Source organism: Cololabis saira, chromosome 23 (genome assembly GCF_033807715.1).
Source record: "Cololabis saira isolate AMF1-May2022 chromosome 23, fColSai1.1, whole genome shotgun sequence".
Classification (NCBI taxonomy): domain Eukaryota; kingdom Metazoa; phylum Chordata; class Actinopteri; order Beloniformes; family Belonidae; genus Cololabis; species Cololabis saira.
The window spans coordinates 932,770-955,558 of NC_084609.1; the positions used below are offsets into that span (position 1 = coordinate 932,770).

The 22,789-nt window shown below is 37.3% G+C and overlaps 2 protein-coding genes across 5 annotated transcripts in view; one reads left to right on the forward strand and one right to left on the reverse strand.

The window, feature by feature from the left end:
* LOC133424454 (zinc finger protein 665-like) overlaps positions 1-11,515 on the reverse strand; it is a 31,060-nt gene extending 19,545 nt beyond the window's left edge. Inside the window, exons 1-2 of one of the 4 annotated variants that reach the window (XM_061715080.1) lie at positions 11,077-11,515; positions 7,287-7,444 (exon numbers count right to left, since the gene is read on the reverse strand). In XM_061715080.1, coding sequence (XP_061571064.1) covers positions 7,287-7,331 — 45 coding nt within the window. In that variant the 5' untranslated portion in view covers positions 7,332-7,444; positions 11,077-11,515. Of the gene's footprint in view, positions 1-674; positions 833-4,468; positions 4,674-5,282; positions 5,302-7,286; positions 7,445-11,076 lie in introns of those variants that run through there. The other 3 variants (XM_061715083.1, XM_061715082.1, XM_061715085.1) reach the window with 3 other exon arrangements.
* LOC133424441 (zinc finger protein 271-like) overlaps positions 1-22,789 on the forward strand; it is a 117,424-nt gene that overhangs the window by 48,428 nt on the left and 46,207 nt on the right. The gene's annotated exons all lie outside the window — the stretch shown is intronic.

Genomic DNA, 22,789 nt, shown 5'->3' on the forward strand with positions numbered 1-22,789 from the left:
CATTTGTTTTTGTTTTTTGTATATTCTATTCTGTTAAAAGGTGGGCAAGATAAGCTTTATGCTTCAAGCCCAGACCTTTTCGGTCAAATAATCACGATGTTGACCAGGGAAAAACCTGTGTTATCTTGTTTGTTGATTTTTGTTTGTGATTGACCGAAATAAATATTTACTACTACTACTACATCTAGTTTTGAACTTAATCTGCATTTGTTCAAAAAACAAGACATTGTGCATGTTTTCCTTAACCAGCAGTATTTATGTAATCCCAGTAATCTTTTCATTTACACACAAACAACAAGCAATGATCTTGTTCTATTTACTTTTCTTCTAACAATTTTAATCTATTGGGCAGATTGACCAACGTTTAGATGAAACATGCTTTATTTGTTTAATCAGAACACCACAGTAAAAAATATCTTTCTTGATCTACTTTAAAAAAATTAAGGCAAATTTTTCGCATGAGATTTTTATGTAGATAAAGAAAGACTAGTCTTTGTATAAACTACTTAAGTTTTAGTATGTACAAAATTCATTTGCAAGTAAAGTCAACTTAAACTTAACACAATTAATTAGTTGACTGTACTTGCAAAATGTATTATTTATATATATATATATATATATATATATATATATATAACTCTAATGTAATTAGACATGAGTTTTCAAGGTTTTACCGCGGTGGCTGCAGTACCAGCTCCCGCCAGCAGGAGGCGGCGCATGCGCTGTTCTCGAGCTGCCGGAGGAGGAGAAGAAGAAGAAGGTCGTATCCGGTCAGTTTGGTGGTCACGTGTTTCCGGGCAGAGTTCTCACAGCGGCGGAGGAACCTCGTGTTCTACAGACACAGAAAGAGGATTCTAGATTGAATAGTTGCTCGATTTTGGAAGAATGCAAACGGAGCAGAACCCAGATCCAGATCCAGAGAAGAACCAGGACCAGGACCAGGACCGGGACCGGGACCGGGACCGGGACCGGGACCAGGACCAGGACTAGGACCAGGACTTTTCCATCTTTTCCTCTGCTGGTCTGCAGGTCAGTGTTCGGGTCCACGTGGCCGCTCGTTCTGGGTTTTTCTGTCTGCTAATGACGATCCAAACGCTTTATTTGTGTCTGTATCAGCGTGTTTGAACTAAACCACAGGAAACACAGACACTTGTGGGTTTTTATAAATGCCTACCCTTTTGTAGCCCCTTTGTTATCCATGGTTTGTCTACTTACCGTTTATTACCTGCTTTGGCCACAAGAGGGCAGTGTTTATCATATGATGGAAGTAAATGTTGCATAAGATTTGTCTATAATATCATCAACATACATTTCTGTCCAGTTTTGATGGAATAAGTCCTTTCTAAGATTTTCAATATTTACATCTGTTATTTTCCTTCTCAAATTTCTCGTTTCTTTCTGATAATTACTTTCAGCAGATGATTCAAAAGCAGCAAAAACAGGCTAGTGGTCACTGACATCACTTATAAGTAAACCATCAGTTAAATTCCCTCCTGTAACATTTGTTAATATATTATCAATAAGTGTTGCTGTGTTCACGGTTATCCTGCTTGGATGTGTAATTGTTGGATACAGTCCCATACAGAACACAGAGTTGATGAAATACATTATTTGAGATTTACTATACGGATTTAAGGAATCTATATTGAAATCTCCACAGACAGATAGATGCTTATTTCTATTGATTGTGTTATACATTTATGTCATTTTATCCTCAAAAATATCAATATTTGGTCCAGGAGCTCTGTATACACAGCTTAAAATCACATTTATTTTTTTTACATTTACTTTCAACTGTGACACATTCCATGATATTTTTGAGGGGAAAAGGACAAATGCTTGAGTCGACTTCACATAAAGTGCAACGCCCCCTCCCCTTTTATTCGGTCTCAGGGCTCCAGACTAACTTTTTTCACTAGGAGCACAGTAGCCCCTAACTGAAAATTTTTAGGGACACAATCAGAAATTTTAGGAGCGCACATCGTTTATCGACACGCTAACCAAATTTTTACATTTCTACTACATTTCAGTGTATTAGTAATACGTATTTCATAATAGATTAATGAATTACCACAATGTGCTGTTTCAAATGCAGTGTTACATTTTATTGTGCACTTTTAAAGATGCCGCAACATAAAGTAAACTGACAGCACCATTGCTGTCATTATATATAAAAAAAACATACATTCACATGATAAAAAAGTGCTTGGTAACAAAGTGCTTAGTAACCTTTCAGCCATGAATTTAACTGTTAAACACAGTACTTAACAAATGTACAAAAATGGGGGTACTGGCCAATAACATTTCCCTACTTGTGTCTTTACTAAAACCCTGAACTTACACCAGTCGACCAAATTCACTGCCTTCACTCAAATAACTAAGGATCTTACCGAGAAATATTCTTATTTCTAACCTAAAAATGCCATTACACCTGATGACACACGCCAATCAGAAGTAGAGCGGGGCGGGTCTTTGACGGCAGCGGAACGCAGAGCGCTGTTTCAACCTGCCGGAATACCGGTCACCGACTTCAAGATGGAGAAAAAATTAATGAATGTCGGTTTAAAAGAATCTTTTTGCCCAGAAGAAAAAAAGAGTGACAAAAAAATACCCATAACCATGTTCTTCTCTCGAAAAAACACACCTGTACCGCGGGCTTTATAAGACAAAAGACGCTACAGCGCGAGTCGGGATGCAGCAGCATCAGAACAGCAGTGAAATACATGCGAGGCGGTGCTGAACTCCGCAATTTGAAGCTTTGTATAATAATTGTAAAAAAAAAAAAAAGGGTTGCTACTATCTGAATATCACTTATCACGGGTTCTTTTTGGAACGTAACCCTCTAACCTGTCAAGTTTTGGATTTAAAATTAAGGGAAATTTTCCACCACCCGCTGTCCAACCAGCCCAACCGAGGTCCAGTATTACATTTTAAGACAGGTTTACAAAATATTTAAAATATAATATAATAAAAATAAATATAATATATATATATATATATATAAGATCTTTAGGTTTTTTGCCAAATAAATATGTTGAGAATGCATAATACTCTCCCATGTCTCTTTTTGATAAGGATACTACCATTTACTTATTATATTATAAAAATATTAACCTTATTCACATAAAGGGACAGGACAGGCTACTCCTCCCAAAACGTACCAAAAAATACCGTGATATTATACCGTCACCGTTCAAAAGATGAAAAATACCGTGATATTAATTTTAGGTCATATCGCCCACCCCTATCATGCGTACAACAAAAATAAGTTTTTGTGTATCAGTTTGTGGAATTAAACTGTGGAATGGTTTGAATTTGGAGTTAAAAGAATGTACAAACATAAAACAATTTAAGAAGAAATATAAAGAAATGGTTTATTTGAGGTATAAAAGTGAAGACTGTGTTTAAAGATCAGCAGCTGTGTGTGTTCTGCTATTCTGTCATGTTGTCTTTGTCTGTTTATATACTTAGATATACGGGTTATATATATATTATAGTTATATTTATATTTATATCATAGTCATATTTATATTTATATCATAGTTATATTATATTTATGATAGAGCTTACATCTTGTTTTAAACAGGTTATTTAAAAAAAAATTATATATATTTATACAAATTAGTGTATAGTATAAAATAAATACAGACATATAATGTATGTTTAGTTGTGAAAGTGTGTGGGATTAAATAAGTTTATATTTCCTCCCACTCCTTTTCCAACATGTAACTTGAAATATGTGTTTTGATGTTGTTTTTTTCTTTATGTGGTGGAATGAACCTGGATTTGTTTTCTTATCTTTTTTCTTGTTTTTTATACATGTTAGAAATAAACAAAAAAGAACGAACAAATAGTGCTATAAAAGAGTCTGGATCTCTCTCAATTTTCAAAAAGAGACTAAAATAAATTGTTATTAAATTATGTCTAACTCTAAAACTATCTGTGAATGTTTATGTACCAATACCTGATGTATTATTTTTACAAGAATATCTTTGTATCTAGGAAATCTGAGGATCTCAGGGTTTTATTGTGTGTTTTTAGGTAATAAGGTTATTATAGTTATTATATGTATGTGTGTAATTTATAGTAGGTTTGCTGTGTGACTGGGCCCCTAGGAGTTAATCTGTGGAACAGCTTAAATACAGAAATGAAAATGTGGAGCACGTTATTACAATTCAAAAGCTCCTATAAATACTAAATGATTAATAAATATAAAACAAAGGGATAAAACACATAGACATGTACATGTGTATGTACTATTGTATTATTGCTTCTATAAATACTGTATAGAATGATATTTATTAATGATATTTTTTTGTGCATCCTTGGGATCGAGGGGTTCGAACCCGCGACCTTCGGATCATGAGCCCGAAGCCCCAACCACTAGGCCACTCCGCTCCCGAACTCCGTGAATATAGTGGAGAAAAAAGGTGAATTAGCCGTTAGCCGTTAGCCGTTAGCTCCCCACCTTGCTGTCGTCCATGCCGCGTCAACGGTCCCGTCAGCCGCGAGAAAACACGTCCTAAACCCACGAACTGCGGGTTTAAACACGTCCTAAACCCACGAACTGCGGGTTTATCTCGGTTTGGATTCGCTAGAAGACGAAAAATAAGAAGATATGTAGATGTTTTCTCCTCAGTTTACACCGTTGTTCTGCTGCTGCTGCTCCGGCAGACCGAGAACCGCGCATGCGCAGCCGCCTCCTGCGATACGTCACCGTCGCCGCCATATTGGATGTTCAAGACTGCGCTGTAAACTAATACAAGTGAATGGACTTATTTTCATAAAGCGCCTTTTTACAAAGAAATGTACGTTTTACGTCTCATTTATTCATTCACACATGCACTTTTTTCCTCTTGTTCTCTCTTTTTTACTTTTTTTCCCTCTTTTTTCTCCTTTTGCCTCTTTTTTCCTCCTTTTTTTCCATTTTTCCGCTTTTTTTCTCTTTTTTCATCTTTATTTCCTATTTTTTCCCCTTTTCTCCTGTTTTTTATCTTTTTTTCTATTTGTTCCTCTTTTTTTCATATTTTTTCCCTCTTTTTTCCTTATTATCATAAAGCACCTTTCTACAAAGAAATGTACGTTTTACGGCTTGTTTATTCATTCACACACGCACTAATATACTTGGGAAACAGTTAGGCACCAAATATAATATATTTAATTTTCTCAGAAGGCAAAGAACTTTATTGATCCCACATAGGAGTATTTCATGTTCTATCAGCTATAGAGAACAAGGTAGTGCCGAAAAACAATAGCTGTGTTCGAAATCCCGAAAACCCTACCTTTTACTCCCGTATACCACAATGCAATGCGGTCATGTTTTGTCTGAGGAGAAGAAGGAGAAGAAGAAAAAATGGCAGCTGAACAGGAGGCGGGGGAGCGCGGGAGCGCTTTACTTACTTATAAATGTGAGTAACGTTAACGTACCAACATGTTATTTTCAAAGGGACAGATGATGAAGTTGAGGGCCTGATTAAGCTGCGTATGCAGCATAACAGGCTCTTCTCGGGGCGGCGTAACGCCGCGTTTCATGGATGGGAGTAAGCAAACACATTTCAGTGATAGCATTATGTTTTTCCTTAGTGGATTTTATCTTGTCAAATTATGCTAGTCCTAACCTCGAATTACCTGTGTAAATATGTGCATTGTACTCTGTAAATCGTGACAAAAGATGTAGGGAAATCTAACAATTATGAGGTTGATATGATGTTATTAAACCATGGTAAAGAAACAACATGCACATCCGCTTACTCTGTTTATAAGCATCTAAGAGCCATCGCATAAAACGTCATGCTTAATTAAATCACACTTGCATGGGAGCCCCTATGGTGTGCAGACTTTTTTCTTATTTTTCGTTGACATGATGTTATACAATTTAAACAGTAACATGTAGGTATATTTAATATTATATTTGATGGATGCATGAAATTAATACTTGTCTTGTATTTCTTAGGGTTGTCCTGAAACAAATGGGGCTGGAGGGCGTGATATCCCCAGCCAGGGCTGGGAAGAAATGGGAAAATAAAAAAAATAAAAAACTTACAAGGTAAGATTTGTCTCTTTGTAAAAAACATTCTTAACTTGTAATACATTTGCTTTGTGTTTTACAGTTGCTGTCATCTCCAGCTCCCTCCTGAATGATTCCCTTGGGTGGGGAAGACTGTTCTTAAGACCTTTTTATTGAAGCTTTTTTCAAAGTACTAAATAATGAATTAAAAATTGTTTAAAAATGTTTAACACAACAACAGTTAGAACAAACGCAAAGGGCAGATGTTTATCTGTTTTAGGAGTATATTATTATAGGATATTATTCAAAGCAAAGGTAATGGACACATATATAGAAACACAATAAGCAAACAAAGAAGAATGCACACATGCATGAGATAAAATGACAACTTAAATTTGTTTTGCCGGTTTCCTTAGCATCTTTTCACTTTCTGTTTTCAGAGCTATCATTATTATTACTATCATATTATTGCTATTATTATTATTATTATTATTATTATTATTATTATTATCATCATCATCATCATCATCATCATTATTATTATTACTATTATTATTATTCTGTGTAGACTTATGATACTTCATTTGTTTTTGTTTTTTGTATATTCTATTCTGTTAAAAGGTGGGCAAGATAAGCTTTATGCTTCAAGCCCAGACCTTTTCGGTCAAATAATCACGATGTTGACCAGGGAAAAACCTGTGTTATCTTGTTTGTTGATTTTTGTTTGTGATTGACCGAAATAAATATTTACTACTACTACTACATCTAGTTTTGAACTTAATCTGCATTTGTTCAAAAAACAAGACATTGTGCATGTTTTCCTTAACCAGCAGTATTTATGTAATCCCAGTAATCTTTTCATTTACACACAAACAACAAGCAATGATCTTGTTCTATTTACTTTTCTTCTAACAATTTTAATCTATTGGGCAGATTGACCAACGTTTAGATGAAACATGCTTTATTTGTTTAATCAGAAAACCACAGTAAAAAATATCTTTCTTGATCTACTTTAAAAAAATTAAGGCAAATTTTTCGCATGAGATTTTTATGTAGATAAAGAAAGACTAGTCTTTGTATAAACTACTTAAGTTTTAGTATGTACAAAATTCATTTGCAAGTAAAGTCAACTTAAACTTAACACAATTAATTAGTTGACTGTACTTGCAAAATGTATTATTTATATATATATATATATATATATATATATATATATATATATATATATATATATATATATAACTCTAATGTAATTAGACATGAGTTTTCAAGGTTTTACCGCGGTGGCTGCAGTACCAGCTCCCGCCAGCAGGAGGCGGCGCATGCGCAGTTCTCGAGCTGCCGGAGGAGGAGAAGAAGAAGAAGGTCGTATTCGGTCAGTTTGGTGGTCACGTGTTTCCGGGCAGAGTTCTCACAGCGGCGGAGGAACCTCGTGTTCTACAGACACAGAAAGAGGATTCTAGATTGAATAGTTGCTCGATTTTGGAAGAATGCAAACGGAGCAGAACCCAGATCCAGATCCAGAGAAGAACCAGGACCAGGACCGGGACCGGGACCGGGACCGGGACCGGGACCAGGACCAGGACTAGGACCAGGACTTTTCCATCTTTTCCTCTGCTGGTCTGCAGGTCAGTGTTCGGGTCCACGTGGCCGCTCGTTCTGGGTTTTTCTGTCTGCTAATGACGATCCAAACGCTTTATTTGTGTCTGTATCAGCGTGTTTGAACTAAACCACAGGAAACACAGACACTTGTGGGTTTTTATAAATGCCTACCCTTTTGTAGCCCCTTTGTTATCCATGGTTTGTCTACTTACCGTTTATTACCTGCTTTGGCCACAAGAGGGCAGTGTTTATCATATGATGGAAGTAAATGTTGCATAAGATTTGTCTATAATATCATCAACATACATTTCTGTCCAGTTTTGATGGAATAAGTCCTTTCTAAGATTTTCAATATTTACATCTGTTATTTTCCTTCTCAAATTTCTCGTTTCTTTCTGATAATTACTTTCAGCAGATGATTCAAAAGCAGCAAAAACAGGCTAGTGGTCACTGACATCACTTATAAGTAAACCATCAGTTAAATTCCCTCCTGTAACATTTGTTAATATATTATCAATAAGTGTTGCTGTGTTCACGGTTATCCTGCTTGGATGTGTAATTGTTGGATACAGTCCCATACAGAACACAGAGTTGATGAAATACATTATTTGAGATTTACTATACGGATTTAAGGAATCTATATTGAAATCTCCACAGACAGATAGATGCTTATTTCTATTGATTGTGTTATACATTTATGTCATTTTATCCTCAAAAATATCAATATTTGGTCCAGGAGCTCTGTATACACAGCTTAAAATCACATTTATTTTTTTTACATTTACTTTCAACTGTGACACATTCCATGATATTTTTGAGGGGAAAAGGACAAATGCTTGAGTCGACTTCACATAAAGTGCAACGCCCCCTCCCCTTTTATTCGGTCTCAGGGCTCCAGACTAACTTTTTTCACTAGGAGCACAGTAGCCCCTAACTGAAAATTTTTAGGGACACAATCAGAAATTTTAGGAGCGCACATCGTTTATCGACACGCTAACCAAATTTTTACATTTCTACTACATTTCAGTGTATTAGTAATACGTATTTCATAATAGATTAATGAATTACCACAATGTGCTGTTTCAAATGCAGTGTTACATTTTATTGTGCACTTTTAAAGATGCCGCAACATAAAGTAAACTGACAGCACCATTGCTGTCATTATATATAAAAAAAACATACATTCACATGATAAAAAAGTGCTTGGTAACAAAGTGCTTAGTAACCTTTCAGCCATGAATTTAACTGTTAAACACAGTACTTAACAAATGTACAAAAATGGGGGTACTGGCCAATAACATTTCCCTACTTGTGTCTTTACTAAAACCCTGAACTTACACCAGTCGACCAAATTCACTGCCTTCACTCAAATAACTAAGGATCTTACCGAGAAATATTCTTATTTCTAACCTAAAAATGCCATTACACCTGATGACACACGCCAATCAGAAGTAGAGCGGGGCGGGTCTTTGACGGCAGCGGAACGCAGAGCGCTGTTTCAACCTGCCGGAATACCGGTCACCGACTTCAAGATGGAGAAAAAATTAATGAATGTCGGTTTAAAAGAATCTTTTTGCCCAGAAGAAAAAAAGAGTGACAAAAAAATACCCATAACCATGTTCTTCTCTCGAAAAAACACACCTGTACCGCGGGCTTTATAAGACAAAAGACGCTACAGCGCGAGTCGGGATGCAGCAGCATCAGAACAGCAGTGAAATACATGCGAGGCGGTGCTGAACTCCGCAATTTGAAGCTTTGTATAATAATTGTAAAAAAAAAAAAAAGGGTTGCTACTATCTGAATATCACTTATCACGGGTTCTTTTTGGAACGTAACCCTCTAACCTGTCAAGTTTTGGATTTAAAATTAAGGGAAATTTTCCACCACCCGCTGTCCAACCAGCCCAACCGAGGTCCAGTATTACATTTTAAGACAGGTTTACAAAATATTTAAAATATAATATAATAAAAATAAATATAATATATATATATATATATATATAAGATCTTTAGGTTTTTTGCCAAATAAATATGTTGAGAATGCATAATACTCTCCCATGTCTCTTTTTGATAAGGATACTACCATTTACTTATTATATTATAAAAATATTAACCTTATTCACATAAAGGGACAGGACAGGCTACTCCTCCCAAAACGTACCAAAAAATACCGTGATATTATACCGTCACCGTTCAAAAGATGAAAAATACCGTGATATTAATTTTAGGTCATATCGCCCACCCCTATCATGCGTACAACAAAAATAAGTTTTTGTGTATCAGTTTGTGGAATTAAACTGTGGAATGGTTTGAATTTGGAGTTAAAAGAATGTACAAACATAAAACAATTTAAGAAGAAATATAAAGAAATGGTTTATTTGAGGTATAAAAGTGAAGACTGTGTTTAAAGATCAGCAGCTGTGTGTGTTCTGCTATTCTGTCATGTTGTCTTTGTCTGTTTATATACTTAGATATACGGGTTATATATATATTATAGTTATATTTATATTTATATCATAGTCATATTTATATTTATATCATAGTTATATTATATTTATGATAGAGCTTACATCTTGTTTTAAACAGGTTATTTAAAAAAAAATTATATATATTTATACAAATTAGTGTATAGTATAAAATAAATACAGACATATAATGTATGTTTAGTTGTGAAAGTGTGTGGGATTAAATAAGTTTATATTTCCTCCCACTCCTTTTCCAACATGTAACTTGAAATATGTGTTTTGATGTTGTTTTTTTCTTTATGTGGTGGAATGAACCTGGATTTGTTTTCTTATCTTTTTTCTTGTTTTTTATACATGTTAGAAATAAACAAAAAAGAACGAACAAATAGTGCTATAAAAGAGTCTGGATCTCTCTCAATTTTCAAAAAGAGACTAAAATAAATTGTTATTAAATTATGTCTAACTCTAAAACTATCTGTGAATGTTTATGTACCAATACCTGATGTATTATTTTTACAAGAATATCTTTGTATCTAGGAAATCTGAGGATCTCAGGGTTTTATTGTGTGTTTTTAGGTAATAAGGTTATTATAGTTATTATATGTATGTGTGTAATTTATAGTAGTTTTGCTGTGTGACTGGGCCCCTAGGAGTTAATCTGTGGAACAGCTTAAATACAGAAATGAAAATGTGGAGCACGTTATTACAATTCAAAAGCTCCTATAAATACTAAATGATTAATAAATATAAAACAAAGGGATAAAACACATAGACATGTACATGTGTATGTACTATTGTATTATTGCTTCTATAAATACTGTATAGAATGATATTTATTAATGATATTTTTTTGTGCATCCTTGGGATCGAGGGGTTCGAACCCGCGACCTTCGGATCATGAGCCCGAAGCCCCAACCACTAGGCCACTCCGCTCCCGAACTCCGTGAATATAGTGGAGAAAAAAGGTGAATTAGCCGTTAGCCGTTAGCCGTTAGCTCCCCACCTTGCTGTCGTCCATGCCGCGTCAACGGTCCCGTCAGCCGCGAGAAAACACGTCCTAAACCCACGAACTGCGGGTTTAAACACGTCCTAAACCCACGAACTGCGGGTTTATCTCGGTTTGGATTCGCTAGAAGACGAAAAATAAGAAGATATGTAGATGTTTTCTCCTCAGTTTACACCGTTGTTCTGCTGCTGCTGCTCCGGCAGACCGAGAACCGCGCATGCGCAGCCGCCTCCTGCGATACGTCACCGTCGCCGCCATATTGGATGTTCAAGACTGCGCTGTAAACTAATACAAGTGAATGGACTTATTTTCATAAAGCGCCTTTTTACAAAGAAATGTACGTTTTACGTCTCATTTATTCATTCACACATGCACTTTTTTCCTCTTGTTCTCTCTTTTTTACTTTTTTTCCCTCTTTTTTCTCCTTTTGCCTCTTTTTTCCTCCTTTTTTTCCATTTTTCCGCTTTTTTTCTCTTTTTTCATCTTTATTTCCTATTTTTTCCCCTTTTCTCCTGTTTTTTATCTTTTTTTCTATTTGTTCCTCTTTTTTTCATATTTTTTCCCTCTTTTTTCCTTATTATCATAAAGCACCTTTCTACAAAGAAATGTACGTTTTACGGCTTGTTTATTCATTCACACACGCACTAATATACTTGGGAAACAGTTAGGCACCAAATATAATATATTTAATTTTCTCAGAAGGCAAAGAACTTTATTGATCCCACATAGGAGTATTTCATGTTCTATCAGCTATAGAGAACAAGGTAGTGCCGAAAAACAATAGCTGTGTTCGAAATCCCGAAAACCCTACCTTTTACTCCCGTATACCACAATGCAATGCGGTCATGTTTTGTCTGAGGAGAAGAAGGAGAAGAAGAAAAAATGGCAGCTGAACAGGAGGCGGGGGAGCGCGGGAGCGCTTTACTTACTTATAAATGTGAGTAACGTTAACGTACCAACATGTTATTTTCAAAGGGACAGATGATGAAGTTGAGGGCCTGATTAAGCTGCGTATGCAGCATAACAGGCTCTTCTCGGGGCGGCGTAACGCCGCGTTTCATGGATGGGAGTAAGCAAACACATTTCAGTGATAGCATTATGTTTTTCCTTAGTGGATTTTATCTTGTCAAATTATGCTAGTCCTAACCTCGAATTACCTGTGTAAATATGTGCATTGTACTCTGTAAATCGTGACAAAAGATGTAGGGAAATCTAACAATTATGAGGTTGATATGATGTTATTAAACCATGGTAAAGAAACAACATGCACATCCGCTTACTCTGTTTATAAGCATCTAAGAGCCATCGCATAAAACGTCATGCTTAATTAAATCACACTTGCATGGGAGCCCCTATGGTGTGCAGACTTTTTTCTTATTTTTCGTTGACATGATGTTATACAATTTAAACAGTAACATGTAGGTATATTTAATATTATATTTGATGGATGCATGAAATTAATACTTGTCTTGTATTTCTTAGGGTTGTCCTGAAACAAATGGGGCTGGAGGGCGTGATATCCCCAGCCAGGGCTGGGAAGAAATGGGAAAATAAAAAAAATAAAAAACTTACAAGGTAAGATTTGTCTCTTTGTAAAAAACATTCTTAACTTGTAATACATTTGCTTTGTGTTTTACAGTTGCTGTCATCTCCAGCTCCCTCCTGAATGATTCCCTTGGGTGGGGAAGACTGTTCTTAAGACCTTTTTATTGAAGCTTTTTTCAAAGTACTAAATAATGAATTAAAAATTGTTTAAAAATGTTTAACACAACAACAGTTAGAACAAACGCAAAGGGCAGATGTTTATCTGTTTTAGGAGTATATTATTATAGGATATTATTCAAAGCAAAGGTAATGGACACATATATAGAAACACAATAAGCAAACAAAGAAGAATGCACACATGCATGAGATAAAATGACAACTTAAATTTGTTTTGCCGGTTTCCTTAGCATCTTTTCACTTTCTGTTTTCAGAGCTATCATTATTATTACTATCATATTATTGCTATTATTATTATTATTATTATTATTATTATTATTATTATTATCATCATCATCATCATCATCATCATCATCATCATCATTATTATTATTACTATTATTATTATTCTGTGTAGACTTATGATACTTCATTTGTTTTTGTTTTTTGTATATTCTATTCTGTTAAAAGGTGGGCAAGATAAGCTTTATGCTTCAAGCCCAGACCTTTTCGGTCAAATAATCACGATGTTGACCAGGGAAAAACCTGTGTTATCTTGTTTGTTGATTTTTGTTTGTGATTGACCGAAATAAATATTTACTACTACTACTACATCTAGTTTTGAACTTAATCTGCATTTGTTCAAAAAACAAGACATTGTGCATGTTTTCCTTAACCAGCAGTATTTATGTAATCCCAGTAATCTTTTCATTTACACACAAACAACAAGCAATGATCTTGTTCTATTTACTTTTCTTCTAACAATTTTAATCTATTGGGCAGATTGACCAACGTTTAGATGAAACATGCTTTATTTGTTTAATCAGAAAACCACAGTAAAAAATATCTTTCTTGATCTACTTTAAAAAAATTAAGGCAAATTTTTCGCATGAGATTTTTATGTAGATAAAGAAAGACTAGTCTTTGTATAAACTACTTAAGTTTTAGTATGTACAAAATTCATTTGCAAGTAAAGTCAACTTAAACTTAACACAATTAATTAGTTGACTGTACTTGCAAAATGTATTATTTATATATATATATATATATATATATATATATATATATATATATATATATATAACTCTAATGTAATTAGACATGAGTTTTCAAGGTTTTACCGCGGTGGCTGCAGTACCAGCTCCCGCCAGCAGGAGGCGGCGCATGCGCAGTTCTCGAGCTGCCGGAGGAGGAGAAGAAGAAGAAGGTCGTATTCGGTCAGTTTGGTGGTCACGTGTTTCCGGGCAGAGTTCTCACAGCGGCGGAGGAACCTCGTGTTCTACAGACACAGAAAGAGGATTCTAGATTGAATAGTTGCTCGATTTTGGAAGAATGCAAACGGAGCAGAACCCAGATCCAGATCCAGAGAAGAACCAGGACCAGGACCGGGACCGGGACCGGGACCGGGACCGGGACCGGGACCAGGACCAGGACTAGGACCAGGACTTTTCCATCTTTTCCTCTGCTGGTCTGCAGGTCAGTGTTCGGGTCCACGTGGCCGCTCGTTCTGGGTTTTTCTGTCTGCTAATGACGATCCAAACGCTTTATTTGTGTCTGTATCAGCGTGTTTGAACTAAACCACAGGAAACACAGACACTTGTGGGTTTTTATAAATGCCTACCCTTTTGTAGCCCCTTTGTTATCCATGGTTTGTCTACTTACCGTTTATTACCTGCTTTGGCCACAAGAGGGCAGTGTTTATCATATGATGGAAGTAAATGTTGCATAAGATTTGTCTATAATATCATCAACATACATTTCTGTCCAGTTTTGATGGAATAAGTCCTTTCTAAGATTTTCAATATTTACATCTGTTATTTTCCTTCTCAAATTTCTCGTTTCTTTCTGATAATTACTTTCAGCAGATGATTCAAAAGCAGCAAAAACAGGCTAGTGGTCACTGACATCACTTATAAGTAAACCATCAGTTAAATTCCCTCCTGTAACATTTGTTAATATATTATCAATAAGTGTTGCTGTGTTCACGGTTATCCTGCTTGGATGTGTAATTGTTGGATACAGTCCCATACAGAACACAGAGTTGATGAAATACATTATTTGAGATTTACTATACGGATTTAAGGAATCTATATTGAAATCTCCACAGACAGATAGATGCTTATTTCTATTGATTGTGTTATACATTTATGTCATTTTATCCTCAAAAATATCAATATTTGGTCCAGGAGCTCTGTATACACAGCTTAAAATCACATTTATTTTTTTTACATTTACTTTCAACTGTGACACATTCCATGATATTTTTGAGGGGAAAAGGACAAATGCTTGAGTCGACTTCACATAAAGTGCAACGCCCCCTCCCCTTTTATTCGGTCTCAGGGCTCCAGACTAACTTTTTTCACTAGGAGCACAGTAGCCCCTAACTGAAAATTTTTAGGGACACAATCAGAAATTTTAGGAGCGCACATCGTTTATCGACACGCTAACCAAATTTTTACATTTCTACTACATTTCAGTGTATTAGTAATACGTATTTCATAATAGATTAATGAATTACCACAATGTGCTGTTTCAAATGCAGTGTTACATTTTATTGTGCACTTTTAAAGATGCCGCAACATAAAGTAAACTGACAGCACCATTGCTGTCATTATATATAAAAAAAACATACATTCACATGATAAAAAAGTGCTTGGTAACAAAGTGCTTAGTAACCTTTCAGCCATGAATTTAACTGTTAAACACAGTACTTAACAAATGTACAAAAATGGGGGTACTGGCCAATAACATTTCCCTACTTGTGTCTTTACTAAAACCCTGAACTTACACCAGTCGACCAAATTCACTGCCTTCACTCAAATAACTAAGGATCTTACCGAGAAATATTCTTATTTCTAACCTAAAAATGCCATTACACCTGATGACACACATCACTTAAAAGGTTAGGTGTTTTTCCCACGTGTTAAAATTTAACTTTCATTTGTGTCAAGCAAATTTTAAGTCCTAGTTACGTTTTAAGTTAGAGTTTTGGCAGTGTTCAAAATAAAATTACGAGACCTGCTGTATTGGAGCACATTTTTTTTTTTTTTACCGGGTGAAGGCTGATTTATGGTTCCGCGTTACAACAACTCAGAGCCTACGCCGTAGGCTACGGCGTAGGCTCTGCGTCGATTTAACGCGGAACCATAATTCAGGCGGGGAACATATCGGAGAACAACCAGAAGAATATAGAGTGGATTAAAAATAAAAGTTAAGCACTGAGCTACATGTGTCTCCCGTCTGGGCCATTGCAGACTCATTGCCTGAGCATGATATTACTAAAACCAAACATATCCGCCGTCTCTTTCTTCTAACTTTATGTGCGCGGCGCAGCGCGTTGTGTCGCATTAAATGTGGCCCGGGCGTAATACCTGCTTTGAGCTGGTGAAATTAAACGAAAAAAATAAAGAAATAAATAGATCCCCCAACTCATTCCCTTTCACACTCATTGGCCTGCAAATATGCAGGTTCATTGACGCACTCCTTCCACGTTTAACGTGTAAAAAAAAAAAAAAAACACTGGCAAATTTACTGGTCGCACGTGTGCGAGTGGACATGAAATTCAGTCGCACGTACTCAAATTTTGGTCGCAAAATGCGAGCATTTGGTCGCAGTCTGGAGCCCTGGGTCTGTTTATCGAGTAAAATTCATATCCCTCAAGCTGGACGACATCCCCTTGGTCCTCTTTAGTTGTTTAGAAGCATGATGCCCCTGAAGGAGCAGTCCAGGGGCAGTCACTTGAAGTTTTCTAGATCAGAAAGCTCTCTCACCATCATAACCTTTGCTTCCTCCGGAGCTCCATTCAGTTTGATCCATACCTTACAATTCCTTATCCAGGTGGCTTGTATTTTCTTTTGTTTCCGAAGGGCTCTGGCTTGTCTCGCTATCTCGGCGTTCCTCTTGGTCAGGTGTTCGTTGACCTACACCTCCGTTCCTCTCCGCAGCAATCCGTTTTTCACTATTCTATTCGCAAACCGGATGTTGATAGCCGGTTTCGACTTGCCGTCTTTCCTCGATAGTGGATGGCAAGCTGAAATATCACTGCCGTTAATGTGGATGTCATTCAAGGAAAATAACTGGATGATCTGCTGCTTTCTTAAGTTCTCCAACCTCCTTCAGTAAACCAAGCAGTTCTGTCTGCTGCTTGGCCACACCGCTTATTTCCTCCGACATAGAGTTCAGTGACAGTCTGATCTCTTCCAGATCTTCTGCATTTGTTGCCTTTTTTGGGTGGCATGATGAACAGTAGAGTAAATCTGTGGCTCAGCTCGCTCCTCAGGTGTGTTTCACTTACATACGCACAAAAAAAAGAGCAGCGACATTTAACGATGGATTTCAGATAACATCAATTGAACTGCGCTGAAAAGCAAGTGCACCAGATCAACATTTTCCCTCATGATTTGATCCTCTGTATGTACAGTTGTGTGAAAAAGTCTTTGCCCCCTTCCTGAATTCAAATTTTTTTGCATGTTTGTCACACTTAAATGTTTCAGGTCATCAAACAAATTTAAATATTAGACAAAGATAACACAAGTAAACACAAAATGCAGTTTTTAAATGAAGGTTTTTTTTTATTAAAGGGAAAGGAAAATCGAAACCTACTTGGCCCTGTGTGAAAAAGTGATTGCCCCCTAAACCTAATAACTGGTTGGGCCACCCTTAGCAGCAACAACTGCAATCAAGCATTAGCAATAACTAGCAATGAGTCTTTTACAGCACTGTGGTGGAATTTTGGCCCACTCATCTATGCAGAATTGCTGTAATTCCGCCACATTGGAGGGTTTTCGAGCATGAACCGCCTTTTTCAGGTCATGCCACAGCATCTCAATGGGATCCAGGTCGGGACTTTGACGAGGCCGCTCCACAGTCTTCATTTTGTTTTTCTTAAGCCATTCAGAGGTGGATTTGCTGGTGTGTTTTGGATCATTATCCTGCTGCAGAACCCAAGTGGCTTCAGCTTGAGGTCACGAACAGATGGCCGGACATCCTCCTTCAGGAGTTTTTGGTAGACGGCAGAATTCATGGTTCCATTTACCACAGCAAGTCTTCCAGGTCCTGAAGCAGCAAAACAGCCCCAGACCATCACACTACAACCACCATGTTTTACTGTTGCTAGGATGTTCCTTTTCTGAAATGTCGTGTTACTTTTATGCCAGATGTAATGGGACATGCACCTTCCAAAAAGTTCAACTTTTGTCTTTTCAGTCCACAAAGTATTTTCCCAAAAGTCTTTGGGATCGTCAAGATGTTTTCTGGCAAAACCGGAACGAGCCTTTATGTTCTTTTTGCTCAGCAGTGGTTTTTGTCTTGGAACTCTGCCATGTAGGCCATTTTTGCCCAGTCTCTTTCTTATTGTGGAGTCATGAAGAATGACCTTAATTTAGGCAAGTGAGGCCTGCAGTTCTTTGGATGTTGTTCTGGGGTCTTTTGTGACCTCTTGGATGAGTCGTTGCTGCACTCTTGGGGTAATTCTGGTCGGCCGGCCTCCTGGGAAGGTTCACCACTCTCGCTGGAATCCCAAAGCTTTAGAAATGGCTTTGTAATCTTTTCCAGACTAATAGATCTCAATTACTTTGTTTCTCATTTGTTCCTGAATGTCTTTGGATCGCAGCATGATGTCTAGCTTTTGAGGATTTTTTGGTCTACTTCACTTTGTTAGGTCCTATTTAAGTGATTTCTTGATTGAGAACAGGTGTGGCAGTAATCAGGCCTGGGTGTGGTTGGAGAAATTGAACTCAGCTTGTGAAGATGTGATAAACCACAGATAATTTTTTTTCCCTTAAAGGAGCTTGAGGCAAGAATAAGAAATGAGACTCATTAGCGCCACAACGGCCGTCGGGGGTACTGCAGCCAACAGCAAAGCCGGCACGGGAGAACGCGTATGCAGCATCATTTGACGTCACATCCGCAGGACAGCGCGGGAAATTGGCCCGGAATTGCAGCGCATTTTGCAGCACACAGCCTGTCAAGGCAACGGAGAGATACACTAGAGGAAACATTCTTTTTGGTTTGGAACGCTTCATCTGACATTATTACTAGAAAACTTAAAACGTATACGCATTTTTTTTATAAATCCTGCCTCAAGCTCCTTTTAATAATAAACCTTAATTTAAAAACATTTTGTGTTTACTTGTGTTATCTTTGTCTAATATTTACATTTTTTGATGATCTGAATCATTTAAGTGTGACAAACACCAACTAGGTGAAAACTATATATATATATAACACAATAGTTCCTGTTCAATATTATGTTTAATATAAATAGTTCTTGAATTGGTTTTGAGTGTGTTTCAGCAGCTCTCATTTTTAAACTTATTATGTAGACTAGGGCTGCAACTAACGATTATTTTAATAATCGATTAATCTGTCTTATTTTTTCGATTAATCGATGAATCGGATAAAAAAAAGCATTACATTCCGACCATTTATTCAAAAACAGAACTGAGTGAAAATTCATAGTGCAGATAACCTTCAGAAACAGGTGTCTCCTTGAACATCCCTCAAAGTACTGATTAAAAAAAAAAACAACTAAATGGACTAACACAAAAAACTGCTGCCAAATATATAAAAACAAAGTGCACAAAAGATGTACACTTTGTTTAAAAGGGACCTGAGCTGTCAGAAAAATGAATAAATTATAAAAAATAAAGAAAAATACAAATCAGAAACAGGATTTGTTTGAACATTACAATTTGTTTATGTGCACTACACTCACTCACTCACTCACTCACTCACTCACTCACTCACTCACTCACTCACTCACTCACTCCCTTTGTTCAGACACTCTGCATTGCAATGCAAAAATGTAAGCATGTCCACATGCTCCTGGCTTAAGCTTGCTCTCTTCTTGGAGGCTATGTTTCCTGCTGCAGAAAACAGCCGCTCAGATGGTGTTGAGGTGGCAGGGATGCATAGGTAAGACTTGGCTAGCCTGGCCAATATGGAATATCTGTCATTGTTAGCCTTCCACCACAGTAATGGGTTTTCTTCCTTGGCAAGGCTCTTTTCTCCAAAGTATGCAAGGACTTTAGTCCTCACTTGGGTGTGGACATCCTCAGCTTCGCTTGCTCTATCCTCTTCTTTATCAGAACCAAGGAGTGAGGCAAGTAGAGTTGCAGGAGGTGTTGATTCAGTAGCTGTAGTATCGGTGGAGGTAACACTGCAACTGCCATGCTGCTGCACATCAATCTCCCTTCTCTCTCCAAGTGCCATTGTTTGCAATTTAGTTTGAACATGAAGGATGTCTGCAGGTGAAAGAAACTTCAGTTTCCTAAACCTTGGGTCAAGGGCAGTCGCAAGAATCACTGTGTTTGGTGCTGTATCTGAGAAAGCAGTCTCCCTTTTCCATCTCTCCTGCAACTGCTGTACAGCAGTGAGTTGGAAAGCCTGCAGCGGGGCTGACTCATAGGCAACACTCCGGGTGGACTTCAACAGCCCCTTCACAAGTGGAGGTATTACAGATACTGTTGCATATTTCTGTCCACTCATGAACACAGTGACACATTCAAAAGGCTTGAGGACTGTTGAAAGTTCTTGCAGCAGGCTCCACTGGTCTGGTTTCAAATCCAGGTACCTTTTTTTTATTTTTTTTATTTATCCTTTATTTATACAGATAAAACACTTGAGTCCGAAGACTCATTTTCAAGTGTGACCTGTTCACATCCACACAGTTGCATAAAACATAAAAATGAGACATGACAAGATATGACAGGACATAACACTTGAAACTGATGCAGAGTGGAAATGACAATACACTATAACCGTTAAATAGCTGGAAAATAGAGATATCAGGTTAGCCTTTTGCCTCTCTGTGTGACAGAGCTGTCAGGCAGTGTTGCTGTTACAGACCACCTTTGCTCAAGCAGTCGGCTTATCATATAGAATGTGCTATTCCACCTTGTGCTTATGTCTTGAACAAGGCTGTGCTCAGGTGTGACTATTTGTTGTTGTTTCTCTTTTAGCTTACTTACTGCTGGCCAGCTCGCTTTTCTTAAAATGTTCTGCCAGACATCTTGCAGCCCCGACAGCTTTTTCAATGCTTGGATACTTCAGCGCAGCATTGATCACACGTTGCAAAGTGTGGCCAGTGCAATGGACAGAGGACCACCCATGCTTCTCCTCCAGGATATTTGCTGCAGCCACAATATTAGCACCATTGTCATTGACTATGGCAATGATTTTGCTAGGAGGAATTTCAAATCTGGCCACTACCTGCTCCAACCACTCTGCAATGTTAGATGCAGTATGTCTGTCCTGCAGTGGCATGGGGGTGAGGCAGGTTGACTGCATGTCCCAGTCATCTGTGATGTAGTGGCAGGTAACGCCAAGGTAGGGTTCAGTCGCTACACTAGTCCAAACATCAGCAGTGAGAGCAAGTCTGCTGTTGTTGGTGTTCATTGCAGTCTTCACTTCCTTGAATGTCTCGTTATATTTTCTCTCCATGTGCTTTGTGAAGTGGGTCCTGGAGGGTAAAGTGTAACCAGGGTTCAAGGTGTGGATCATTTTAGTGAAGCCGACATCTGCAACCATCGACAGAGGCCTCATGTCAGTGACGAGCATTTTGAGGATACTATCCGTCAAGACAGCGGCTTGCCGTGGTGCATTTCCCATCAAGAAGCCTCTCATGGTTTGCTGTTTTGTTCTGGAATCAGGAAAGATAATATGAGTATGTGTAATAGCACATCAACTCAATACATACTTGCATAAATACCTGTTTTTTTAGTTACTAGTTACATAACATATTTTTGTTTAGTTAAAGAGCAATTATAAATGTACATAAGATGTTAGATGTTAATTGACATCACTAAGACTAAATTATATAATACAGTAGGTTCATGGCTGTGCATTTAAAAACCCTGAACTTACACCAGTTGATCAAATTCACTGCCTTCACTCAAAAAACAAAACATCTTACCAAGAAATGTTTTTATTTCTAACCTAAAAATGCCATTACAGCTGATAACACACATCACTTAAAAGGTTGTGTTTTTCCCATGTGTTTCAATTGAACTTTCATTTGTGTAAAGCAAATTTTAAGTTCTAGTTAAGTTTTAAGTTAAAGTATAAGATTTTGAGTTTTGGCAGTGTTCAAAATAAAATTCTGAGACCTGCTGTATTGGAGCACATTAGGCACCAGTGCTGCTTGTTTTATCCATGAATGACTACAAAGATAAAATTGAAAACTACCCAGTTAGCTTTATTACGTTTTTCCTTTTCTTTTAGTTAGAACGGACCAGAAGAATATAGCGTGGATTGAAAAGTTAAGCACTGAGCTACATGCGTCTCCCGTCTGGGCCATTGCAGACTCATTGCCTGAGCATGGCATGTTACTAGAACCAAACATATCCGCCGCCTTTTTCTTCTTTTACTTGCGCGGCACAGCGCGCTGTACCGTCAGCACGCTGTGCCGCATTAAATGTAGTCCGGGCGAAATAACTTTGAGCTGGCAAAATCAAACGAAGAGAAAATTCCTCTATAATTTTTTGTAATCGAATTATTCGAGGAATCGTTTCAGCCCTAGACGTTACGTTTCATCACTTCAAAGCGGGACAAACACAGGAATCTGTAGTGACTTACCTTGCTGTTGAAGCCCCTTCCTCCTCATCTAGGACTCCAACATGTTTACGTTTCAGGTGCTGAATCATAACTGTGGTGCTCCCGTGCCATGTCATGTCACTCTTACATAGCTTGCAGTTAGCACACTTTCTTGCTTTATTGAGCGTGAAATACTCCCAGACCTTGGATGACTTCGGTCGCGCCGGTTTCTCCGCTTCCACCATGGACCTCTACTTCCGCTCCGCGCCTTAGTGAGTGACGTAATAATCGCACAACACAACGAATCGATAATGGAATTCGTTGCCAACGCTTTTAATAATCAATTTTATCGAGTCGTTGTTGCAGCCCTAACGTATAAGAAGTCTCATCTGAAGTTGTCGTACTGTTAAGAACTAGTTGTAACAAATATGTTTAACATTAGTCCTCAGAAGATAAACTTAATTGTCTCACAGCA